The 18,644-nt window shown below is 44.8% G+C and overlaps 1 protein-coding gene across 2 annotated transcripts; it reads left to right on the top strand.

Moving 5' to 3' along the window:
- The first annotated feature begins 71 nt into the window (after positions 1-71).
- POLR3F (RNA polymerase III subunit F) lies at positions 72-10,322 on the top strand. 2 transcript variants are annotated; one of them, XM_055816487.1, is made up of 10 exons: positions 111-174; positions 584-711; positions 920-1,037; positions 3,110-3,177; positions 4,187-4,254; positions 4,875-4,987; positions 6,946-7,089; positions 7,860-7,967; positions 8,907-9,098; positions 9,675-10,322. In XM_055816487.1, exons 3-10 carry the CDS (start codon positions 981-983, stop codon positions 9,750-9,752), a joined length of 828 nt encoding a protein of 275 aa, XP_055672462.1. In that variant the 5' UTR covers positions 111-174; positions 584-711; positions 920-980; the 3' UTR covers positions 9,753-10,322. The 2 variants fall into 2 exon arrangements, with proteins under 2 accessions (XP_055672461.1, XP_055672462.1); XM_055816486.1 differs by lacking the exon at positions 584-711 and having other exon boundaries at positions 72-174.
- The last annotated feature ends 8,322 nt before the right edge of the window (positions 10,323-18,644 follow it).

The raw sequence follows: 18,644 nt of genomic DNA, 5'->3' as shown, positions 1-18,644 counted from the left end.
CGGCCGCCCATTGGTCCGCGTCCCGTTGCTGAGCGGCCGCCCCCACGCCCCCGTCGCGCCGCTCTGACGCCATCGGACGGCGCCGGGCCTGTGCGGCGGGCGGGCCGCCCCCTGCGCCATGGCGGAGGTGAAGGTGAAGCCGGAGGTCCCCGACCCCATGGATATAGAGAACAGGTGGGGGGCGGGCTGCCGCGCGGTGGGGACCTGGCGGCCGGGCGGGACAGGGCCGCGAACGGGCGGGACAGGGCCAGGGCCGGGCCCGGGCGGGGGGGGGTGTGCCCTGGGCCCCGGCGGGGGGTGGGGGGTGGGTGCCCCGGGCCCCGGCGGGGGGGTTGCCCTGGGCCCGGCCGGGGCGGTTGCCGTGGTGCCGGCGGGCCCGGGGGCGGTCAGGAAGCAGGTGCCGAAGGGGGGGCTCGCTGCTGGGGGCGCGGTGGGGAGGTGCTGTGGCAATGAGGGATGGGCGCAGGTTACCTTCGCCTGCCCTGCTGTGCCTCTCTGCTTGGAAAAGGGAACTGTGGCTTCTCTGGATGAAGTATTTTTTTTCTAAAAGGTAATTTCCTCGGTATTTATGTTCTCTGACTAGCTGGCAATTCCTTCCCGTCAGAACCTGTTGCGTGATGAAACTGTACAGGGAGCTCTAAACCCATGTTGCTGTTAATGAGAGCAACATAAATGGGAGCACAGTGTTCAGTGGTGTCACCACGACTACAGGTAGTCTGTCCGTCCAGCAGTTACAGCAGAATATTTGTCAGCACAGGGCGTAGACGCTAAGTGCCCTCGACAGATATCACCAAGAAGCAGTTCATGGGTGCTTTTCCCCTGAGGTTTTTTCCCTCTCTTCCATTCTGACTAATACTGTTTGGATTTGGTTTTGGATGCAACAGAGCATGATTTTAAACTTGCTTTTCTCCTGCCCTAGGATTATTGAGCTGTGTCATCAGTTCCCTCATGGTATCACAGACCAGGTGATTCAAAATGACATGCCTCACATGGAAGCGCAGCAGCGAGCCATGGCGATCAACAGGCTGCTCTCGATGGTAGGATGATCTCACCTTCCTCGTGTTACTTCGGCCAACCTGGAGCACTCTTTGTACACCCAGTCTGTGTGGTACCAACTTGTTGGGCAGAGCTGGCAAATTAATCCCTTTGGATTTAGCAGCATTTGCCATAATGTACAGTTACCATAATTTACTTTTGGTTGCCGTAAGCACTCATGATTACCAAAGCCAGCTAAAGCATACCTCGACTTACTCTTTCCATTCTGTAGCACAAAGTTAATGTGAATGTGTACATCCACGTGGATTTCTAGGTGGGGAAGCTACTACCACCGAGAAGTACCACATTTGTTATTTTGATGTGTCTAGAGTTCTTTGGTCTTCTTTTCCCTGTTTATTACTTTGTAAAGCAGAATGTGATACAGTGGTCTAATGTAACCGTATGATGTGAGTGTAGTTGCAGTGGTTCAGCAGGTGAAAAGGTGGCAATAACAGGTGATAACCGCAAGGCCCTTTAATGATGGGGAATGAATTAGGTAGAGATAAAACAATGGATCTTAGCCCACGCTCTTGTATGTGGAGCTCTTCTCCAAACTCCTCACAGAACTCCAGGGTTGTGGATTAATAAGCAGATGAAACATCTCAAAGAATTTTTTTCCATCTTCTGTAAATTTCCCGCATCTCACTGGGCATTCCCCTTTACTGTATCAGGAGTCAGCCTAAGACAGGAGTGAGGACGACAGTCAACTGCTTCTGCAGTGTATTCAGAACCAGATAGTAGCTGTTTAGTCTTGTTGGTTCAGTGTGGCAGAAAGTTGAGTATCAGCTAAACGTTTGAGGTCTTTAAAGATCAAGATACCTTTCAGTTCCATAGCTAGCCGCTTTGTGGATGTGTGAAGTCAGGAAATAAAGCAGACTGAGTGGTACAGCCAAGAGAGCCCTGTTGAAAAGAGGGGTACTTGCTTTCTCAGGTAGAGGGGGTGTTGGAAAGTATCCAAGCTGAGGAAGTTGTGGTGTGGGGTTTTTTGTTTATTTATTTTTTACTAACTGAAACTTCTAGCTTGGACCGTAGTAGGTGGCACTGGAAGTAATCTAATTTCTCTTTTTGGTCTTTTTGCTCTCGATGTGAGGTTTATCAATACATTGGATGTGACCTTGTATGTTTGATAACTTTTAAAAGGGCTGGCCAAATTTCATAGTGGGGCTTCAAAGATAGTTAAGTCTCTAGAATTTTAAAATAGATGGTTTGGAGCGTGTGTAGATACCTAGTAAGTACCTCAAACATAGGGAAAAACTGCAGTGAGAGCTCAGCCGTAATAGGCCTCAGGTACTTCACTTGAGATCAGCTGCAACTACATCATCTGTAGAAAAGCGTTGAAGGGGGTCATCCTGAGGTGTGAGCTTCAATCAGCCACGTAGTGCATATCTATAAGAAACAAGGCTGTAACTATGGGTAAAGTATTAGCTGGCAATGAAGCAGTAAATGTTAGTTAATGTTGTTATACACAGTTATGCTCCTGGGCTTGTCTAATTGTTTGCCCCTTCAAAATAGGAAATAAGGATTTTCCCAGCTTAGATGTACACGTCAAGGGCAGAACAAATGTTTTCTCTGTGAGAGAGAGGTGCCAGTAATTTGCCTCTGAGAGGCACTGTCTACCCTGACTGACAGTTTTCCAGTTAGTAAAAAAGAGAAAAACTTTGCTACTGAAACTCAGAATTGTTCAAAGCTTGCACAGTGGAGCTCCACTGTGATTTCTGTGTAGCCATGCAAGTCAGTGTTTTGGTGGAAAGTGAGAGCAAAGCATGCAAGAAATTGATGTACCTCGTACAATGTGAAAATTAGGAGAAATAATTGGAAGTGCATAGGTGTTGTGGGAAGAGGCAGGAACTCTTGTTTGTTATTTCTGATAGATGATGGTAAGCGGATACTTGTCAGGGAAAAAAATATCCTCAAGTGTATTATTGTTTCCCATGGTTAAAAATGTTAGTTTTCCCTTTTCATTATTCAGTTGACATGAAATAAGGTTTTAATTTTAGAAGTTTAAAAGATCCTGGCAACGTTCTGGAACAAGCTATTTGAAGGAAAGTAAACTTACTGTGCCCATCTTTCCTAGGGGCAACTGGACCTTCTCAGGAGCAATGCAGGTCTCCTGTATAGAATCAAAGAGTCTCAGAATGCCAGGTAAGCCTTGTGTTTGCTGGATAAATATATTTGGAACACAGTCCTGCAACTCATGTGCAGCATTGCTGAGAAGACACCCAGCAATGTAATATGGATTCTGTAACGTAACTGCTTGTTTTAGGAGGGTGCACTTAACTCCCCTGAGCTGATCCTGAAAAATCTACTAGGTGTAGTCATTTCTGCTGAACAGAGGGTGCCATGGAACTGTAGATCTAACTTCCTAGCAGAGTTCCCGGTCCAGATGACAGCAAAGTGATCTATACAAACATGTATATGCTCAGGTGAAATCCAGCTGAAGCCTGACCAAACCATCTGCAAACTGTGGTTCTGTGGTCTTGCTCACTGCTGATGTTACAGGATCAGCACTCATTTACAGCTGTTCCAGGAGGCCACTTGAACTCATGCTCTTTGATTTATTAAAGTGTACCTACAAACCATGTCTTGTGATGCCTATGTAAATCTGGGTAATGGATGCCCAGACATACTTTGGGAAGAAGTACCCTTCAAAATAATCCCCGGTGCAGGCGTGTTATCCTCTATTTCAGATGCTTTAGAAGAAGATTGCTGAGGTCAGGCTTTCTCAGGCCAGTGAAAAGGCATGTTTCTAGAGTTGGGAGCATGCTGCTATTCCTTTGAAGGTTTTCTGTCTAGAGACAGATTATCCTGAATTATGCTCTGTGCTGTGCTTGACCTTCCACAGTTGTCGAAGTACATGACTCCAAATTCCTCATTGTTATGACAAGTTGGGTGACTCCTGCTTAGTCACTTTTCTTTCATACTGTGCTCTTTTCTCTTTACCGTGGCTTCTCACTGGCAAGTGTGTCTTGATCCAGAGAGGTTTAGTGTCATGTATTATATTTGCCCACGGCTGGCTTATTGTATAGGGGGTTTTTTTCTCTCCTTTGTGTATTGTTTTTTTTTCACAGTACTTGTTTGCAGTTTAAAACAAATCCAACTTCTTTCAAAGTTTGGACCTTTCAAAAATCCTAACGTCTGTCTTATTTTACAGTAAAATGAAAGGCTCTGACAATCAAGAGAAGCTGGTTTACCAAATTATAGAAGATGCAGGCAACAAAGGTAGTTTACATAAGTTATAAACTGAATAATACTAATTCTGTTTACTTATGGAACCATTCCGGTCCGGACTTTTAAATCCTTATCCAGATAGTACAAATATAAAGTCTAGAGTCCCCATACTAGGACTGTAGCTAATGTTCCATGTGTCTGATTTTTAAAAACAAAAGAGAAGATGACACATTTCTCTATTAAAATAACACATTTTCTTTTAAGTGGAGAGTGTTCTTGGATTCCTCAGCTTGACAGTCCCATAGAAAACTCATATTCCAGGTATTCTGAAAGAGTCCCCCAAAAGTCAGGTTGTTATCTGTCTCTGTTTTAACGGTTGTACCGCCAGCAGCTAGTAATTAGGCTTTCTTAGCAGTTGCTGCCTGCTATAGTTGAGAGATGGCAGGTAGAACTGGCTGTTATATTTTTATTGAAGCAAAGACTAATTACCTAAAAATGCAGGAACATTTGTGATGCATTTGTGTTGGCAGTGAGATGGGATCTGGTTGTAAGAGATACGTCCTATGGTTGGCAAGCGAGTCAAGCAATGTTGTGTCCAGGCTTTTGGTCTGTGAGTATGTACAGAAACAAATTGTTTCTTCAGTTCTGTTCACCTCTCTGTTTTTAAACAGGTATTTGGAGCAGGGACATTAGATACAAAAGTAATTTGCCTTTAACAGAGATCAACAAGATACTGAAAAACTTGGAAAGCAAGAAACTAATTAAAGCAGTTAAATCTGTGGCAGTGAGTATTTTGTGACTTTTTAAACAATTTCAGACATTTGGTGCATGCTGTGTATGTTTGAACAGGGGACTGGGAGCAGAGAAACCTCATTCTGCCTCCAGCTTTCTCATTGACTGTGCACCAATGTTTGACACTTTGTCTTTAGCGTACAGGTGTGAGGTGCAACAGGTACAAGAGGCTATAATATTTATTAAATAATCAACGTACTGGTAACAAGCTGATTAATAAACACAACACTATTAATATACAGTTCTATCGCTCTTCCCACTGCTACTGAGTACACACCATTACTATCAGTTTGCCATTTTAATTCCCTTAATTCTTTATTGCACACAACTGTTGTTGTATTTCTGTTACCCTTCACAAGCCTCTCGCACTGCTTGCTGCTAATCTGCAGTTTGTCACAGTTTTCCCTATGCTTCCATACCTGGTCTTTAAGACATCAACTAGGGAAGTCTGGCAGGTTTGCCCCCAGCATCCCAATGGGCTTGTGTGCACAGGTCGGCTTCTCTGCTGTCTGTACCCATCCACACCTGCTGTCTGCAGGTCCTGCCCTCTCTTGTTCTCTGATTTTTATGCCGTCTTTTCCTTTTTTGTTTCTTAACTATCTTATCTACCATTCTTTTCTCCTCTCTCCACTCAGTCTCCACCCAAATAGGCAATCTGCCCATAATTACTTTTTCTCCATCGGTCCCAAAGGTACTGTACTCCACTTTGGTTTTTCTGATACTGAATCAGTCTCAGCTTTCTATATGGGACTAGTGATATGGTTGCCTTGCTGCAAATGACCTTGCAAAGTTCCTCTCTCCCAGAGATCCTGAAACTGCCTTCAGGTACCTGGTTCACACTGGATTTGTATTGGTTACTTTGACAATTTCTGAGACATTTAATTCTGTTTTAGTCTCTGTTCCTCTACTATGTTCCAGTTACTCCAGTACTTTCTTATGTGCTAACACACCAGACTTATGTGCACCCCCATACCAGAGTAGGGCTTATCCTTTTCCATGCTTTTTTCACACTGTTGTAATGCTCACGCAGCATCCTGCGCTCCCTTACCTGCTTAATTACAAATCACTGGTATTAGCATGTTCTTTGGATGTTGCTCTGGTTGCAGGGCCTGGTAAATCAGGAAAACCACTTGTTTGTGAACTCTTGGAAGTTCTACGTTGTGTGTCTTTTCTGCATGCTGGTCTCATCTACATTGTGGAGGCAGTACCTTGGCTTGCATGTAGGGTTTTTTTTGGGGGAGGTGGGTGGGCAAGGGTGTATGTGAGGTGGGAGAATAACTTCCTAAATAAAAATAAAGAAGTTGGACATAGAAAAGCAGTAGGTTTTTCATGTTCTCCTGAGATGCTGGCTTCATCTAGTCATTCAGGGGACGTAATGCTGCTGTAATTGTTTCAGCGGTTGCTGAGTAGCCCTTTGGATGACTGTTACGTTCCCATTCACCTCATCTAGGTGTGGCATTAAGGAGCGGGCTCATGAGGGCTGACTTTAACTGCAGGGCTTAGTCGTGTAAGGGTCCTTCTGTCATCAGTGCACGGGTTGAATCCTGCAGAAACAGCTGAAAGCTTCTCCATGAAGTTTGCTTTTGCTGTTTAAAGTGTCTAAAGACACTTTCCTGCCTGCTGTCAACTGCAAGGGGACATTAGAGCCAATAGGCTAAAATTAAACTTTGAAATATTCTTCAATGAGGTTTGTATTGTGTGCACATTGTTAGCAGGATTCTTTCTTCTAACACTATGTTATGAAAGGATTAGGAATCTAAACATATTGACCTTCTCTTTACCTTTATGTTACCTGAGGGTCAAACTTGTTAAGGATTGCTCAAGTCAACTGGATTGCTGTGCCCTCAGTTTCAGGAGTAATGAACTATCTCTTTTGCAAATATCTTCTGAAGTCTTCCTTTTTAAAGGAAGACTTTCAGGTGTTAAGAGCTGCACGCTTTTCTCTAACAGGCATCCAAGAAGAAGGTGTATATGCTATACAACCTGCAGCCCGACCGGTCAGTGACTGGTGGGGCTTGGTACAGTGACCAAGACTTTGAGTCTGAATTTGTGGAGGTGTTAAATCAACAATGTTTTAAATTTCTACAGAGTAAGGTGAGTGCCACTGCTAAAGTCTCCTTCCATTTGTTTGGTACCAGTAATTATTTTCTTTATAAAACCAGTGACAGGCAAGGCTTAACTTTTCCATAGTGTTTTCCATAAGTGTTGGCTATTGTTATAACTGGATTGGCAAATCTGTACTGGACCATTGTTGTTGTCACAGCAAGTGTGATGGTGTTGCATTTTAATAATGTATAATTTCATGCCCTGTATAGGGAGTGAAGCCTTCAGCCTCCAAGGTCCAACGACAAGCTAGGCAACAAAGAACACGTGACCAAAAATCTAACAAAAGTCACTTCTGTTCCCTGCAGAACTCTTAATTTCTGAGAGAGTATAAGGCAGTAGTCGATCAGCTCTGTCTAGAAGACAGTTTTCCCTAGTTTATCTGCAGGAGAAGCCTGCTTGCCATTAAATAAGTCCTATGCAGATTGCAGCATTTCTCTGTTCCATTAAAATATATTTTAACTGGCACTAGGTACAGCAGAATTTTTTGTCAACAAAATGTGAAATGTTGATATTCCTTCATACTAACCTAAATCACTGTGTAAATTGTGTCATATTTAGCGTAAAATTGTTTGGTTCTGCACTGCGTTCTGTCACATACATTAGTCGTAAGGGTATATAGCTTTAGATGTTTAATAAAAAGCATGTCCCAGAAATGGTTTGGAAATCAACTTTTTTGTACTTCAGTCTGCCTGAAACTGAACCATGACGCAGGCTCCTGGCAGTGAGTACTGACTAACTCATCTTTGCTTTTTTCTCAGGCAGAGGCAGCTCGAGAGAGCAAACAGAATCCCATGATACAGAGGAACAGCTCATTTGCCTCATCCCATGAGGTGTGGAAATACATCTGTGAGCTGGGTATCAGTAAGGTCAGAATAGACTCATCTTACTATTGTCAGTGCGTGACTGCCTATAGGAGTTGGGTCCTGCAAATTTGGTGAGGGTCCGCTAAGTGCTTTAGTACCTTATATTTAGTAGGGTAGTGGAGGCAGGTTTTTCTGCTTTATTGCTTTTTGAGGAGGATCATGGATACTGCATGGGATTCCAGGATAGTTTTTGTATGTGGATTTTCAAAAATATATATAGAGGAGTTAGCATTCGCATCATTTTTGATGGAGTAACACTTACTTGAAGTAAGTTTTCCTTTAACAGTCTCAACCGGTTTATATTTTATAATTTCTCTCAAGTTTGCCTTGCACTTCAAGCAGATTTAGGGGAGGAAACAAAAAAGGAGGAAAAAACCCCATGCAATTATTGATCACCATCAACAGGTTTATCTTCTCCAGTCTTGTCTCTTTCTTCTTTCATGGTTATTTTCCTGTAAAACTGGAAGTGTATCGTGTTAGGATGATGTAGACCAGGGGTCCTCAAACTTTTTAACCAGGGGGCTGGCGCACGGGTGAAGTGGCAGGCAGTCATCTGTGGCTGCTTGGTTTCCCCCGCCCCAACCCTCGGCGGGGGGGGTTCTGTAAATACGGGGGCCGGATTGAGGACCCTGGGGGGCCGTATCCAGCCCGCGGGCCGTAGTTTGAGGACCCCTGATGTAGACGATTGAGGTGCATAGGGAAGTTCTTTTTGGTAAGCCAATGCTAGTGTAATCCGAAAGTGCCTGGGAGGTAGGAGTATTGGTATTTGCTGCTCTTCTTGTATCTGCACAACCTCATAAAGTGCCCAGCAAGCGCAGTGCCTTGATCTGGGCTAGGTTAGAACTCTAAGGATTTGTTACTCATGGTGTTTGCTCTTTTCCTCCTTGCACGGCTTATCGGCATGCGTCTTTCCTAATATTTATTTGACAAATTGTTTCTTAGGTAGAGTTGTCAATGGAAGACATTGAAACAATTTTAAATACGCTAATATACGATGGAAAAGTGGAGATGACTATTATTGCTGCAAAGGAAGGGACAGTAGGCAGTGTGGATGGACAGATGAAGTTGTACAGAGCTGTTAGTCCTCTCATACAACCCACTGGATTAGTCAGGACGCCCTGTGGACTCTGCCCTGTAAGTAACTAATTCTGTACATGAATAGGTGGGTGCATGCAAATTTTGAATACAATCCTGCAGCCAGCCAGCCAGCACACTGCAAGGCTGTGTGTGTGCATGATCCTCGTGGCTTTCGAAGGCACTTCTAAGCATAGTTGGTATCTGGGATACCTTAGCTAGGGTGGAAGAGGCAGGTTCTTCAGTTTAGACCAGGATATTTTGCACTTATGTCCTGTCCCTTTACTGGGTCGAGTGTAGCCTGTTCCAAGTTATATTGTTACGTTTTCTGATCCCAAGTTTTCCTACTTAGTTTTTTTTAACAAGCTAACTTCCTTCTGTCTAGCTTTTGGGCTGTCCTGCTTGGATTGTAAACCAATACGTAGGTAGAACTTGCCAGTATGTCTGTGTCATTTACTATGGCGGGGTCTGTTTTGCTTCCTTTCCTCAGCACTGGCACAGGACTTCCTAGACTTTGGCCTCTGTTAAGGCTATTGTTTTTCTGCTGGGGGAGAAGCAGAAAACATGTGGGCATGTTACTTCCAGTTAGATTGTGCTGGCTGTATATAATTACTCTGCTGGGGCTTTCTTTTGCAGGTTTTTGATGATTGCCATGAAGGTGGTGAGATTTCTCCGTCAAACTGTATTTATATGACAGAGTGGCTGGAGTTTTAAAGTGAAAGAAAACTGTAAACTGGATTCATGCTTCACAGCCAAGGTGACAAAGCAGCTTGCTTTTTTAAAAGTGGACTTCTACATTTGTGAGCAACTTCAGGACACTGAGTGACTTTGTTTTTAATGAAACATAAAGCAGCAGCATCTCAGTTGTGTGAGTAGTCCTGTGAGTGGACTGGAAATTGCATCAGCATTGAAGATTAAGGCTGAAGTAGAAATGTAGATCCATTCTTGTACCAAAAATTGGTTGTGTGACTTGAAAAGTGCCATAGAACAGCTTGGTGCTGATGTGGACTGTCGGTACTCCACAGATGCTTATTCTGGATGAAAGAAAACAAGTCATTAGTGGATCAGAAAAACCTGCTAATGAGTGTTGTCAAGAATGAGATCCCAAACTTTGCTTTCAAAGCAATGCTACTGGTGGGTGCTTAAGTCCTAAAGCTGGCACTTTCCTCCCATGACAGCTACCATCTAATGTGGAAAAGATCCTGAATATGTCAGACAACTCACTGACTCTTTATTGTATTTCTTACCTGCTAATTTATCATTAAACCACTGATTTTTCATGTACTTCTGTGCTTCATTTCCTCCATTGCTACCATTGCCTGGTGATCGATTGGTTGTATTTGTTCCTTCTGACAACAACATCATCATCAAATCTGTGGTGGTGTGTTCTGGCAGCTGCATCACATACATGGATATGTCAGCTGAAATTTTAAGTAGAAGTAGTCTGGAAAGACGCATTTTCCAGGAGAGGAAAAGAGTTCCTCTGGCTTGATAGTACAGGGAAAATTTTTATAGATTATCTGGCATCTTTTTCAACCCTGAGGTTATTCAGTGGTAGTTGTTTGTACGTAAATGGCCTTGGTTTGTGATCTGAGAAAGGCATGATACCAGCGTATCATCCAAAAGCCCAGTCTTTTCTTCCTGTGAAGTAGAGGCGATTTGTGTTTCTCTTAAGTGTGATCTCTCTGGCCTCTCTGTATCGCTCTGGACTGATGAATTGGCAATAACACAGACCCTGGTGCTGTGGTAAGCCTCGTGCCCAGGGTGTGTCAGGCCATGGACCTCTCCAGAGCTGTGTCTAGTTTCCTCTGGCTGTCGATGTCCATCTGGCAGTATTAGAGGGGTGGACTGTCTTCAGAAAATGTAGATTTAAACCCCACTTGGGAAGTAAACATTTTTGTACCAACTATGTTATATTAATTAGTTACTCCACCTCAACCTATAATTAAGCAATGTCTAGGGGGAAAAAAAATCAGCTTTTTCATAAATGAAAATATTGTGCATATATGGTACAGCCAGCCCCTATACCATCCAGAATAAGGACTGGCATGATGTACTAGCAGGCAAGGCAGTGTAACGCATGAACTGCGCAGAGATCGTCTGGTCCCAGCACAACTTACTACTGGTGGGTTAATCTTGCGATGTCCTGGCTGGATCTCTACACAGCTACTCAGTAGCTTCACAATAGCCTCCCAGCCGGGAAACGATTGAGCCAAGCACAACACTGGACCTGTTGCATCTAGCTATTTGCAACATTCCCTGTCTGAAAACGAGCCCTCCTGGGCACTGTGTTGGGAGGGCAATGGTCAAGCACCTCTACAGCTGAGTTACCAGCATGTCCGGTCATCCGACCATCAGTAGTAAGCGGTGGGCTAACAAAGATTTTGGGAGACAGTTTACCTAATAAGAGTAGGGATTCCACGTCAGCGATTTCAGTACTGTCCAGGAGTTTGCACCTTCTAAAAGCAGTCTGCATCACATACGAAGTGTTCAAATCTTGCTTGTTTCCTACTTAGAACATGGGTTGTGGACAGAAGGCGAATGGTGGCAAGTGCTGTAGAAAGGAGGAGGAAAAAAAAAAAAAAAAAAAAAAGAGGTTCCTGTCCCATGCAGGGTATAAATAGAGAGGCAAAGGCTCCTTGTTTGGGAGCAGCTAGGCATGCTGTCTCAGACTGCAACAAAACAACTAGTACCGACCGATAAGCCGGTAATGCCCATGGAAGGAGTTTGATAGTATTTGCTAGCGTGAGCACCCACAGCCGGCTCTTTCTTTTGTTGCAGTGTTGCCTCAAGGTGACAGGGATGCTTATCTCTGCAGGGGCTGAAGGGCTCTTAAAAAAGAGAAGTGGGGGTGAAATGATCAATGTTTGTTCTTTCTCTGCCCCCTTTAACCACTCAGCACACAGCAAGCCTGGGGAGGGCGTTGCTTATTTCGCTGGAGGGAGCCTTAACTTCAGCTTCAGGCATCCCTTATGTGGCCAAAGGTGACACTGAGGTGTGGGGCTGAGGTCACCTTTGTCTTCCTGTTCAAAGAGGACCTAACACAATGGGGTCCTGAATCCTGCTGCTGCAGAGGTAACATGTTGATTGTGCTCTGCTGCAGCTACAAGATAGCTTTCAGGGAAGTGACATGTCTTTAGCGTGCAGGTATGTCACTTCATGCAGTATAACCATATTCATTGGCAATTAGAAAAAGGAGAGAGGCTTGTTTTCAGTTAAGAGCTTCAGGAAGTAGAGAACTGGTTTTTTAAGATCTTGAAATTCTGGCTCGTTTGTATTGGGCTTATTTGGTTGAGATGACCTTTACGGTCTCTGAAGCTTCTTAGTGTTGTAGCTGTAACAGGACTTCTCGGATTTGGAAAAAACACGTCTACAGAGAAAAGTAGAGCTATTTCACTTCTCTGTCTGTAAAACAGGAATCTGATCTATTTCTCAATGAATTACAGGAATGAGCTTTCAGCCACTCTGGTTTTTCATGAACCTGGTTAATCTATCAGCCTGTAGTTCTTTTTTAAAAAGGGAGTAAATACTAAAAGGTAGCATTAATAGCCCAGTCTTTTCTTTTCCTCCCTGAGTTTCTTCAGTCTCCTCTTCTACCCGGCAAAGCTGTCCCTTTTACAAACTTACGAAATGCAATTTTTTGAGGAACCTGCAATACTAGCTCCCCTACTATGACACCACACCACGTGTAGAAAGCTGAGAGCTGAAGTTAACCCTCAAAACACGGATGACTGCTTGTAGGCATGATCTGCGCATTTCTTTATGCAAGCCTCGTACAAAAGGTCACAGTTCAGCTGCTGCAGGACCACGAGGTACCTCCTGGGTTGGAAAGATCCGTTTTCGTGAGCCCTGGGGTGTGCAGACCCTGCTGTGAACCCACCAGGCTGTTCTGAGCAGTTTCCTCACTAGTGGTCACCAACTGTCTAAGGGCAAGTTGGAGGAGGGTCACTTCCACATGCCATTTCCACGTGGAATCAAGTGCAAGATTGCTTTTTATTTCCAAGAGAAACATTAACTACAGTACTAGGCTGAATGGTGAACTGATGGAGTACAGCTAGCAGGTACTGTTCGACATGTCTAGCCTTTACAGACCAACGTTTAAAACATTAATGGCAAACTTGAAGCTTTGACAGTGACAAAACACTTACACTGTGGCTGCGTGGCTGTGCAGTTTTTCCTGCTTTTTTTTTTTTTTTTAAACTTACTCTGATCGTAACTCGCCCTACGGGGAAGTACGAAGCGATGGCTGTTGATCTGGTGTGTTCCAGCGCCACCTTCTGTCTTGTCCTGGTATTGCTGCCCTAGGGCTCAAGAAAGGACGGCTCTTACACCGTGCTTGGGTTTCCTGGTTTGCCTCTGTGCAGAGCAGGTTTGGGGAAGAAACAACAGCGAGTGGGGAGAGCTGGGTCTCCCTCTGCTGCCAAACACTTCATGCTTTGAACCAGGGTATAGACACCTTAACACGCAGGCCACCTCATCCTCTTGCTTCAGGTGGCTGGGACTTTCTGTCATTTGACCTGTGAGAAATGGGCAGCCAGGCCCTCAGCTGTGCTGAGCTCAGCTTAGCCTGCAGCCTGGAGGGGACAAAAAGGTACTGTGAGGAGCTCCATGGATGGTGTCCAAGTTCTTGATGAAAATGTTTGCTTCCTCCCTGAGAAAGGTTATTATTGCACTTGGTGCACTCTTCAGGAGGTCCTGTGGGGAGGAGGGGAAGCAGAGCTCAAAGCATTCTCCTCTTTCAGCAGTTAAACAAAACAAGTTGGGGCTTATGTAGGTAGCCAACCCCCCCGCTCCTCCCCTTTGAGCAAGCTTGCCATTCTTCCAGGAAAACAGATGAATGGGAAAGCTTTTACTTTAGTTATTTGGTCTAGAAATACAGGGCTTTGGGATTGTTGTTCCTCTTGCAAACTTGTGGTTTAACCCAGCAGGCAGCTGAACACCACACAGCTGTTTGCTCACTCCCCCTCAGTTGGGGTGGGAGTGAGAAAAAATGGTAAAACTGGTGGGCTGAGATAAATGCAGTTTAATAGGACAGAAAAGGAAGGGGAAGTAATCAGAGAATATACAAAACAAGTGATGCACAATGCAGTTGCTCAGCAGGCTGCCACCCCCCTGGCAAACTCTCTTCAATTTTTTTTGTTCAGCATGACATCATATGGTATGCAACATCTCTTCAGCCAGTTGGGGTCAGCTGTCCCAGTTGTGTCCCCTCCCAGCTTCTTGTGCTCCCCAGCCTACTCGCTGGCAGGCAGTATGAGAAGCTGAAAAGTCCTTGACTTAGTGTAAGCACTGCTCAGCAACAACTGTGTGTTATCAACATTATTCGCATCCTAAATCCAAAACACAGCACTGTATCACTGCTACTAGGAAGAAAATTAACTCCACCCCAGCTGAAACCAGGACACAAACTCACAATAGTTGCTCGGTGGTTTTGTTCATTTAATACTAGCAGGGTGGGTGCAGCATGGCCCTGAAGACCTGGGTCCCGGCGAGGTGCTGTGCTTTGCTTTTGAGACATGGCAAGCTGAATAAGATGTAAAATGAAGGCTAAACCAGCAATTCCAGAAAAGCAGATTTGATTTGGCCTCCTACTGATACTGCTTGGAGGGCAAATTCTGGGTCTGAGGACATTAACAGTAGTAGTAATTTGAATTTTATATGCTTTAGCATACAAGCATAGGTAGCATTCTTCTACTTTATTCCCCCTGAATTTGTGATTTTTCTGCTCATGGTCAGCCTGTACAGAAGTCAATTTAACCCCTGCAGAGCACACTTGCCTTATGTTAGGAATCTGGGAAGACAATATTGATGTTCAGCTCAGCACCTCGTTTTGGTTTGGTTTGGATCTGGAACATTTCTGTCCACTGTTAGATGCTTCAGGAGAAAATACACCTTTTCTGCCCTGGGAAGGAGTGAATGGCGCTTGCTTAAAGCAGTTTCCTCAAGTGTTCCATGGATAATACCAATCTTGCTGTGGAATTCAGCATTCTGAAAATGGCCCCTATCTGTGTACTTATGCATTTCTGCTCCGTATCTGTCAGCAAATTCCTTCTGTCCTTTCCAAGGGAAGGGAAGAAGAACGGAACTCCCAACAGATCCAAACTCTACAATAGCCCAATGGCACTTTCATTGGAACTTCTTCCACTGCCAGACTCTGTTAAAGAATCTCGAGGGGCACAGAGAAGGGAGTTGAAAGCCTTGTCCTTCTCAATGGTTTGTTTAACTTCTTGCTATTTCTAGTGTAAATAAACTCTTAGCACAGACTGCAAACTGGGAGCAGTCACAGATTTTTCCAGGTGCTTGAAGGGTGAAGAAGGGATTGCCTTTTTTTTTATACCCAAGCATTCCATTGTAGACTGTGCAGTGATGTTTAAAACATATTTATATTCCTAATTGCTTATTATATGTCAAAGCTGGCCACATTTCCTATGCATGGCTTTACCAAAACCTTTTATAGCTAAGAAAAGTGTAAGATGTGTCCCACATAGCTCATATACTAGAAAGAAGGAACATCACCCCATGGTTGGTCACAACACAGAGCCTCTACAGGCAATCTAAGCTCCACTGTTTGGCCAGCCTTTGTTTCTTGTGCCAGTTAACTGGTAGGAGGCAATACCACCTGGATGAGTAGATGTTCATACTACTGGCTTTCTTTGGGTTTTTAATCTGCCATACCTGAGGTGTAGGTAGACACCAACATAACTACATATGTGAGTTTTGACATACCCCAGAAAAATGGGAGCCTGGGGATCAAACCTCCATGGAGGACCATGCTGCTGCACAGCATTAGAAACAATGTTGCTCTTGTTTTAAGCTGAGTGTCACCAAGCAACTTGAGAACGAACTTTAAACTTTTGTCTAATCAATGACTTGAAGAAAAATAAAAAATACTCAAAACATAGATTTACGTTGCATTTAAAAGAAGGAAAACAGAAAAAAAACCCAAAGGCAGTGCATGGGTGAGTGAACTTGATCACAGGGCATTAATTTCCTTTAAGCAAAGATGGAGTGATGCTCATGCAGAAGCCTGGGGAACGTTTAGGCTGACCACTGCATGAGTTCAGTGCAAGTGCCCAAACTATTAAAAGCAGGTCAAGATGTTTCAGAACAATGCCTTTGCCCGTAGAAGTATGTATGAAACTTTGCAGTGTTCAGAGATGGATTTGTGTGCAAACATTAAGATAGGACAAATCCCACTTACTTGAAGCCACAGTGGAGGATTCATGTCATCAGCCTCGCTAGGAACAGGCTTTGGCTTCAGAAGAGACTGTGGGAAGCAACTAGAGAAGCAAGCAGTGACAGAGGGAACTTGTGTATCTTGTTTCAAGGCACAGACAAATTTCTGGGGCAAGTCAGACCTGGTCAAACAGATACCGGAGGAATTTTACCAGTGTGCTTAACTGTAAATGTTGCAACTATGTATTCATGACATAGCTGAGCTGTACAACGCTGTATTATGTAGTTTAGCTACTAGTAGAATGCTGCATTATATAGTTTAGCTACTAAGTAGATAAGAACTGGTCTGAAACCAAGACATGAACCGAGAGTACTGAAACACGGCCAGAAGAAGAGATGGTCATGAAAAGGATAAGAAGAAGAAGAGGAAGATGCCAAAGAAGAGGATGATGAAAGAATGAAGATGTCCCAATGCCCACCAGAGGACCCCTGACCCATCAGGCCACACATGTGCAGTAAAAGTATAGATATGATAGTTCTTAGAACTGTAATGAATATGCTAATAGTTTCTCAGACATGTCATTAATATGTATAGATCAGCTATATAAAGATGCACAGTGATCAAAGTCAGGGTACATGCTGGGCAGAACTTATCCCCCATGCACCCAGCACTGAAAATAAAGCATGCCTGCTTTCTAACACTCCAAGCTGAGCATTAGAGAGCTTTGTCTCTGATTTTTCCGTATCAAACCCTCTACCACACAGCCACAGGCAGCATGTTGTATTTCTGGGTATTGTGGCCACCCCTGGACCCATCCTCGCCAGGGGTCTGGGCACCGGGGCTATCCTGGCAGGCTGGGGCACAGCTTTCCTCACGGAGTGACGGACCACTGTGGCCCCAAGCCAGCCTCCCGCGTCTTGTCTGGGCACAGCGAGGAACGTCCGATTTACCGTGGTCAGGCATGTTGGAAAGCAGGCTGCAGCACTCAGGGCGTGAGGTGTGCGGGAAGGCTGTGTGTCCTCGGAGTGTTATAGTTTACCTGTTCCATTAAATGACAGAGACTGGCCAATTAGAAAATGTGATTTATTAAAGCAAGCGACAAGTAAGCAAAACAGCGCTGGGCGGCCGGGGAGTCTCCTGCTCCACCAACGGTGCGCAAATTCAAGCAAGCTGAGCAGCTCTTTTTATCTTCCCCGAGGTCGCTTCTGACACCTTCAGTAGCCCCTCTGCTGCTTCTGTTATTGTGGTTTCTTGTCAGACAGGACGTTCCCATGTTTGGTGTAGCAAGATAACATTGTGGACATGTCTCTTCTTGTTAAACAGGAAGTTCTTAAGACCACCACAATGGGTTCCTTCCTCTTGCTTAACTTGGTTGATCAGCAAATTACCTTTAGTTACTTATTACAGGAGCAAACCACACCTGGCTGGTGGTGGTGTACTGTTCGCTTCACGGCCCTGCTGGCTCCTGGCTTGGCTGTGTTATAAATTGAGACCACAATGGATCATAATCCAATTAAAATTTTATTAATTATAGCAAGTAGAATATGAGCAAAGACAGTGCTGGACGGCAGGGGAGTCTGCGCTCCGCCAACTGCTGTGCTGAGCAGCTCAAACAGTCCCTTTTTATACATCTTTACTCCCGTGTTCATGAGGTAGTGGAGGTACTCTGCGCATGCTTCAGTTGTTGTTAGGGGGTCGTTTTCTGCCTCCTGGTGGTCGTTGAGGCCGAAGTAAGAAGTCTTCCTCCTTCGTCCCATAGTTGACCCCTCACTCATATGTCCTTATATGGGGTTGTTTGTCCTGTTTCTGTCGGTTCCTGGACATCTGGTGGTTATCTTATCTTGCACAAGCGGTATCTGGTGGCTGTTTTAGTTTGCATAAGCGATTTCATATCTTTTGCTGTCTGACCTTTACATTGGGCTTAACATAAATCTTAATAAACAATACCCTAGTCTATAGTTTCTCACAGCTGCACCACTGGCCCTGTGGCTCAGCCTGGCGCACATCGCTGAGCCACCCTGCCTGGGAAGCGCCTCCAGCCTGTGAGGGAAGCTGAGGCAAAGATGAGGCTGCTTGGGCCTTGCAGTTTTGTTTTTTTTTAAAGTGTCTATGTTATGAATAAACTGGTTTTTATAACCTCTTCCTAGGAGCTTCTCCCTCTGCTGCCACAGCAGCACCCCGCAAAGCTACCGAGGGCCCTGAGGGATGCCGCGTTCCCCGCCCCGCAGCTGCCCGCCCTGTACCAGCGCGGAAGGCGACGCCGCCCCGCCATATTTAGTAGGGGCACCGCGCTGGTCTCCGTCCCAACGCTGCACCTGGCACCCTTAGTCAAGATGGCCCCCATGACGCCGCCGCCCCGCCATGCTTGGTAGGGTCACGCCGCTTCCTCGCCTTCAGCACGGAGCGTGGGCGTGCCCTGAGCTAAGGTG

This window comes from Falco peregrinus, chromosome 11 (assembly GCF_023634155.1).
Source record: "Falco peregrinus isolate bFalPer1 chromosome 11, bFalPer1.pri, whole genome shotgun sequence".
In the NCBI taxonomy this organism is placed as follows: Eukaryota; Metazoa; Chordata; class Aves; order Falconiformes; family Falconidae; genus Falco; species Falco peregrinus.
This window is presented reverse-complemented; position numbering and strand designations above follow the sequence as displayed.